This window comes from Enhydra lutris, unplaced genomic scaffold, assembly GCF_002288905.1.
Source record: "Enhydra lutris kenyoni isolate GAN:26980312 unplaced genomic scaffold, ASM228890v2 scaffoldscaffold50, whole genome shotgun sequence".
NCBI classification, from domain to species: Eukaryota; Metazoa; Chordata; class Mammalia; order Carnivora; family Mustelidae; genus Enhydra; species Enhydra lutris.
In genome coordinates this window covers 4,221,708-4,229,511 of record NW_019154134.1, presented here as the reverse complement: position 1 = coordinate 4,229,511, position 7,804 = coordinate 4,221,708, and the positions used below count along the sequence as shown (strand labels likewise).

General features: G+C 39.7%; 1 protein-coding gene across 2 annotated transcripts in view; it reads left to right on the top strand.

The window, feature by feature from the left end:
• Nucleotides 1-6,877, top strand: part of LOC111156916 (leucyl-tRNA synthetase) — a 71,971-nt gene extending 65,094 nt beyond the window's left edge. For both annotated transcript variants that reach the window (XM_022518052.1, XM_022518053.1), the window contains exons 31-32: nucleotides 1,232-1,364; nucleotides 6,479-6,877. In XM_022518052.1, coding sequence (XP_022373760.1) covers nucleotides 1,232-1,364; nucleotides 6,479-6,684 — 339 coding nt within the window. In that variant the 3' untranslated portion in view covers nucleotides 6,685-6,877. The remainder of the gene's footprint in view (nucleotides 1-1,231; nucleotides 1,365-6,478) is intronic.
• Nucleotides 6,878-7,804: the final 927 nt, after the last annotated feature.

Below are 7,804 nucleotides of genomic sequence, written 5' to 3'. Positions count from 1 at the left end.
TTTTGTTTATTTATTTGACAGAGAGAAATCACAAGTAGGCAGAGAGGCAGGCAGAGAGAGAGGAGGAAGCAGGCTCCCTGCTGAGCAGAAAGCCCGATGTGGGGCTTGAACCCAGGACCTGGGATCATGACCTGAGCCGAAGGCAGTGGCTCAACCCACTGAGCCACCCAGGCGCCCCTATGGTGGCTTTTTAAAGTGCAGTCCTTTGGCTCATGGATAAGTACATGAAATAGAGTTCCCTATACAAGTGTTTCTTTTTTTTTTTTTTTTTAAGATTAATTTATTTTAGGGAGTATGCATGTGCAAGTGGGGTAGGGTCAGAGGGAGAGAATTAGACTCTCCGCTGAGCACAGAGTCTGACCTGGATCTCCATCCCACGACCCCGAGATCACAACCTGAGTTGAAATCAAGAGTCCGGTGCTTAACTGGATGAGCCACTGAGGTGCCCCAAAAGAATATGTTTCTTTTGAACTACATATTCAAATGTTCTATTAAGCTACTATGTCTTCAAGTCTTCCATAAGACTTAGTTGACTTTTTCCACTTAAAATAATGAGCAGGGTCTTTTACTATGTAGCTTATATAATGTAGGACGTAGTATGACATATAACTGAGTTTTTTTTTTTTTAATTAACATATAATGTATTATTTGCTTCATGGGTATAGGTCTGTGAATCATCAGACTTACACAATTCACAGCACTCACCATAGCACATACCCTCCCCAATGTCCATAACCCAGCCACCTTATCCCTCCCCTCCCACCCCTCATATAACTGAGTTTAATCCTGCCTCTGCCTCTTATTGACTATGTGACCTTGAAGTACTTTTTAAAATGTTTCTGGTTCTCAGGTTCTCATCTGTGAAAGGGGTTTTAAAGAGCTACCTTGCAGGATATAGGAATAATGTCTATAAAATGGTTAGTACAGTGCCTGGTACATAGTAGAAATTCGGTAAGTGATGGGAGTTGAAGAAGAGAAAATATGAATAATGTTGTTCTCCATCATTAGTATTGATATATGTACTCAGAGTTGTTTTTATCTAGCATTTGGTTATAAGCATGAGTTTTTGTACATTTTTTTTCTTTTATACTTGAGTATCCCTTGGTCTTGATTTTAGAATACCGGAATTAAATTTTTCCTTGGGCATTAAAAATTTAGCAGAGATTTTCTCTCCCTCAGCAGTATTCAAGTTTGATTTCGTATAACAGTCATTTTCTCTTTATTTTCCTAGCCTGGTGTGGCAGTTTCCCTAGTGAATCCCCAGCCATCCAATGGCCACTTCTCAACCAAAATTGAAATCAGGCAAGGAGATAACCGCGATTCTATCATCAGGCGTTTAATGAAAATGGACCGAGGAATCAAAGGTAAATGGTTTCCCTGAAATGCACATTTGGAATTAGTTTGTGGATACGATGAGTTCTAAGCAGAGGGGAGAAAGAAGAGTAACTGGTCTGCTTAGGGACAGCAGTGTCATGTTGTGCAAAGAATATTGGACTCAGGAAGCCTGTATTTTCTTTGGGACATTGTGGGTGTATAGCTTGGTGATTTGGCCATGTCTCTTAAACTCTAAACTGATCTCTCTTTCAGTAAAATGAGGATGGTGGATTAGATATTTTTCTAAGTCTCCATCCAGCTTTCAAATTGTAACAAGCAATTCCTATCTCTTAGCAGTTTTTATACTGAAGGCACACATATACTTAATATTTTAAACTAACCTGCCTACTAGGTCTGTTCCTGGGGAAGGAAGAGAAACAGTAAAAACTCGTTGAGTGTCTGCCATGTATTAGCCATTTAATCCTTTAACTGCCCTAGAATGCAGAGGGTATTATCATTCCCTTTTTTTTTTTAAAGATTTTATTTATTTATTTGACAGACAGAGATCACAAGTAGGCAGAGAGAGAGTGGGGGAAGCAGGCTTCCTGCTAAAGCAGAGAGCCTGAAGGGGGACTCGATCTCAGAACCCTGGGATCATGACCTGAGCTGAAAGCAGAGGCTTTAACCCACTGAGCCACCCAGACGCCCCTTATCATTCCCTTTTACAGATGATGACACGGAGCTCAGAAAGACTAAATGACTAGGAGATTTCATTCAGGTAGTAAATCCTGGAGCTGGAGTTTAAATTCAGGTCTTTTTGACTCCAAAGCTTGTATTCTTTCTTCTAAATAATGTGCTTCCAGGGGCGCCCAGGTGGCTCAGTTGTTAAACATCTGCCTTTAGCTCAGGTCGTGATCCCAGGGTCCAGGGATCGAGCCCTGAATCGGGCTCCCTGCTCAGCGGGGAGCCCGCTTCTCCCTCTCCCATTCCCCCTGCTGTATTCCCTCTCTTGCTGTCTCTCTCTCTGTCAAATAAATAAAGAAAATCTTTTAAAAACAAACAAAAAAAAGGTGCTTCCAGCTCAAATATATAAATAATCTTAATTTCTTATCAAGATTAAGTCTAGATCTTCCATGATTTGATTTAATATAATAATTTATAGCTTCTTTTTTTTTTTTTTAAATCACTCAGCCAGGTCTGTGGCTGAGCAGGGTGTGAAGGGAGTTAGTGTATCTCTATATTATATTTCTTCCAAATTATAAAGACAAATTAATCTTGAGATTCTCTGTTTTGCATTCTCTCTTTCTTCTTGATGGCAATCATGAGTTGATTGGGTCATATTCTATCAGTATAGAAATTTTCTGAAAAGATTTAGAAATCTAAGACAGTGACCTAATTTGTGGAACTATATTCAGGTCAGCAGTATTACATCAACAGAAGATTGAATATAGCCCTTTGGAATTCATCCTACAGGCTCTCTTGAGGTCATTCATGCATCTTCTGTGGACATTTCTTGAGAGACTCTCAGTATAGCATATTTTGGTGTATATGTAGGGACTCCTATGTAAGTACTAAGGCCTTGGGGAGCTGCAAAATACTGTTTTTTTTTTTTTAATTTTTTTTTTTTTAAAGATTTTATTTATTTATTTGACAGAGAGAGAGATCACAAGTAGGCAGAGAGGCAGGCGGGGGGGCGGCGGGAAGCAGGCTCCCTGCTGAGCAGAGAGCCTTATGCGGGGCTCGATCCCAGGACACTGAGATCATGATCTGAGCCGAAGGCAGCGGCTTAACCCACTGAGCCACCCAGGCGCCCCAAAATACTGTTTATTCATTAAGACGCTGTATCTGATGCTGTGTACAGTAAGGGAGATACAGATAAAGTTGATAGCACAGAGAAAGGTGAGATTATTTCTCGCTATGGTGATCAGGAATGAATCATAGAGAAAATAACTGTTTGGATGAAACCTTGGAAATTAGACCTGGGAGGGAGAAGGGGGAGCGGGCATGTCAGCAGGAGGGATGCTCTTGTGTTTTTCTATGTAGCAGCAGCATATTAGGGCTATGGATTTTTCGTTTGTAAACATTTTTTTAAATGTGGTAAAAGACATATAACATGAAATTAACCATTTTAGTCCTTCTTCAGGGTACAGTACACTGGCGTCAAGTACATTTACATTGTTGTACAGCCAACACAGTTCTTCACCATCCCACACTGAAACCCTATGCCCATTAAATAACACCACCCCATTCTCCCTTCCTCTAGTCCTGGTAGCCACTGCATGTTGTACTTTCTGTCTCTTTATATTTGACTATTTTAAGTACCTTGTATAAGTAGAATCATGAAATAGTGAATACGTGGCTTATTTTGCTTAGCAAAATGTCGAGGTTCATCCACATTGTCATAGACCTATATCATATGCCATCCTTAGAACTTAGAGGCCACAGAAAGAACTTGAAAACTTTGAAATATGAATGTACAGGAAGCCGTTTTGTGGCCTTCCATTTGGCTGTTTTATACTGCATGTGTTCGGTCCTGAGAAGATTTTGTAATAGGAAGAACTCTTATCTTTGAAGAACATTATGGTGGCTATTATTTATTTATTTATTTTAAAGATTTTATTTATTTATTTGACACAGAGAGAGATCACAAGTAGGCAGAGAGAGAGGGGGAAGCAGGCTCCCCGCCGAGCAGAGAGCCCAGTGTGGAGCTCAGTCCCAGGACCCTGAGATCATGACCTGAGCCAAAGGCAGAGACTTAACCTTCTGAGCCACCCAGGCGCCCCTTATAGTGGCTTTTAAAGAAAATAGATGGTTCCGTGGACTCGGTAGGATTATCATGAAGTTGTAGCATGTGAGAGGGTGTTTTCCTAGATTGGAAATTGTATTTTGTAATGTTACAACTGCCTCCCTTTTAAATATGCTCAGATCCAGGACTGACAAGGTTCTTCGGAATTGTACTGAAGTGTGTTTTCTGTATCTTGTCTTTTTTCACTGAGCCTCTGGCATAATTCTTACATCCTTTGTCATACTAGCTGTGAATAATATTATCGTAAAGTACTTAAGTTTGATGTTCGTAACCGCTGTGAATTTTCAAAAATGGATAGAAATGTTAGGATGGGATTTGAAATTGATATTCCTTCAAGTATCTGCAGAAGAGCTCTAACCTTGAGACTTCTCCAAAGCCCTCAGGTTGCTTTGATATCTAAGGGGGCTAAGTATATTGAGTGTATGAGATGGGAAGAGAGTGAAATTCAATAACGTATTTCTCAGTCTATTTGCTGCAATAGCCAGTAAGTCGTCCAATTAGTGCCAATTGCATTGAAGGTGATTATGATCTAGGTCCAGGAAGAACTGGAGTGAAACCATCATTCTCTCCACAAAGGCCACTGAGCAACTATTTGATGATAATGACTTTAAATCACTCCCAGCCTGTGCCACATATGAACTGATAACATGGAGATGAAAGGCTGCATTTCACAGTATCAATCCCTAGGGACTTTTAGTCACTCTCATCTTTTCTCTAAGTGCCTTAATTCTTGTGTAGTTGCAGTCTCAAATTTCTACATTTCCAGTGATGAGAGAGGTCTGCAGTAAGAAAAGAGAGTAAAATACTAAGAAAGCTCTAAGAATTATTGGCAGTAATGAGCTACATGGTGAAACATCAAAGCAAATATGTTTTGTCACTTAGATGGCTGATTGAGTATTAAGTCTTCTTTGAAATAGTTTGATTCAGAATTGCTGGAAATGATAAGAGAGGTCTGTTTCAGAGAGGAAGAGGGGGGAGAGAGAGAGAGAGAAGGATAGAGAAGGAGAGCGAGAGAGGGAGGGGTGGGGTGTGCAGATCTGCAGTAAAGGCCTCATGCATAAAATCTGCTGGCAGAACTTCTCACTGCTTCCGTAGCAAAATATTTAGTATCACCAGTGTGCATGTTGAAATGTAATAGCTGTTAAAATGAATTGTATTCTCTCCCTGAAATAAGACTCTTCAGCAGGGTTTGCCTTCCTGGTAGTCTCAGTAATTATTCCGTAAGCTTCAATATCCCTACGCTAAACTTGCAATCTTTCGGTCTTTGTTTCCCAAAGAGAATATAATGCCTGGATAACTTGTACTCCTGGCATAGCCACCAGCTGCATTAATGTCTGCTTTTATCTCTTATCCCTCTTATGCTAAGCTTTATACTCTTAAGGCAGCATGAGGGAGTGTAGCTCATGGACCACCTAGCAACCTGCTTTAGAAAGGGGTGGGAACTAATTCAGGAAATAACTTCTATTTCTGCGGATCTGGTTAAGTATAACTAGCCATGCCACACTCAAAATGAGATTTAAACCCAGAATCAGCATTGGTAGTCATTTACGATGTTTTTCTACCATATAAAATAAAAGCATTTGATGTCAGGGTCTCTCAGAATTGCTGAAATAAATTTTTTTCAGGCTCAGTTGTTGGCAGGATTGTCGGATCATAAATTTGTTCAAGGGACAAGTGCTTTCTTTGCCAGGAGCCATCTTATCAGCTTGCACAAGAGCAGATCAGGAAAATCTCAAGCAGGGCAGGGTTGGAGCTCATCCAGAAGCTCAGAACTCAGATAGCTGTGCCCTTTCCCCCGTCCTTCTCCGTCTTCTTGTCTCTCATCAGCTTGGTAATACAAACACTTTTCATCCTTGGAGCAAAACAAGGAACTGGTAATGCTACTTCTTAAAGTAGTAATTCTTTCTCTAGAAGTATCTTTTGAAAAGAGCTACAACTCTTGCAGTTTTAATATATCCCAGGAACCAAGATAAGAAAGAGAAGGAAGTTTTAGACTTACTGATATTTTGAAAAGTGGTTAATTGAAGTGTATAAAAAGTGATTTGAGAAACCATATAGGATAGTGTTCAAAAACATACTCAATCCTTCCTTTTGGTTTATCATTCAAGGTGATGTGTTATACAGAATCATTGTCTCTGAATCTTTGATGTGGGTAGAAGCCACAGGAGCAAGATTTGCTAGATATAGTTCTGCTTTCTGAGATTGAGCCTTATTTAATAATCTCCTGAAAATCTCTTTAATAAACAACCGGTGTGTTTAAAGCTTGAATTGTCAGGCTCAGGCATGGGTTTGAGGCAGTGACTGTAATTAAATGCTCATATTGATCTTTTTTTTTTTTTTTTTTTTTTTTTGCTATAGACCTTTCTAAAGTGAAGCTGATGAGATTTGATGATCCACTGTTGGGGCCTCGGCGAGTTCCTGTCCTGGGAAAAGAGCACACTGGGAAGACCCCCATTTCTGAGCATGCTGTTTTCCATGTGGACCTCATGAGCAAGAAAATTCATCTCACTGAAAATGGGCTAGGGGCAGATATTGGTGATACAATTGTCTATCTGGTTCATTAAACTCATGCAGATTGGAGCTACATCCTGGTTTCTGGGGATGTGACTATTCTGTGTCTACAGATTGGGTATAAGAACCATAGGCTGGACTTTAATAGACTTCATTTCTAACCATCAGATTCTGTAATCATAGTTACACCAGGTCATCTTGGATTCCTGAACCTAATAAAAAAAAATTTTTTTTTCATTCTTGGGACTTCTGAGAGAAGTGGTTTATACCATAGTTGTTTTTTGTTTTGTTTTGTTTGTTTTCGTTTTTTACAACCAGTGGTATTTCCCAGAAGCTTCTAATCTTTCAGATTAACACAAAAATGTCACTGTGTTTCTTTCCCAGGTGTACTTTATACTACTTATGAAGGCTAAGGATCATCTAACAACTTTTTATATTATACCATTATGGAGTTGGTTGTATTTTTTTTTTAAAAAGAAAAACTGAATTAGACAACTAGTTTTACTTTTTTTTTTTTTTAAGATTTTCTGACAGAAAGTGAGTCTTTTTTTTTTTTAAGATTTTATTTATTTATTTGTCAGGGACAGAGGGAGAGAGAGCGAGTGAGCACAGGCAGACAGAGAGGCAGGCAGAGGCAGAGGGAGAAGCAGGTTCCCTGCCAAGCAAGGAGCCCAATGTGGGACTCGATCCCAGGACACTGGGATCATGACCTGAGCCGAAGGCAGCCGCTTAACCAACTGAGCCACCCAGGCGTCCCTAGTTTTGCTTTTTAAAGAACAGAACTCTCATGATGATTTAAGAAAATACATGAGAATATTTTGGCATAACAAGTATTTTGTATAAAGAACAAATAGGTCTTACATTTATAAGAATTCTTTTAGCCTTTTTTTTTTTTAAGATTTTTTTTAATTTATCTGACAGAGAGAGAGAGAACAGGTAGGCAGAGAGGCAGGCAGAGAGAGAGAGGGGGAAGCAGGCTCCCCAATGAGCAGAGAGCCCGATGTGGGGCTTGATCCCAGGACCCTGAGATCATGACCTGAGCCGAAGGCAGAGGCTTAACCTACTGAGCCACCCAGGTGCCCCCTTTTAGCTTTAATATAGTCAATTAACCACCATAATATTTTTTTAGGGCTAACATCAATAGTTTATAAGCAGTTTATAATGATTTACGCT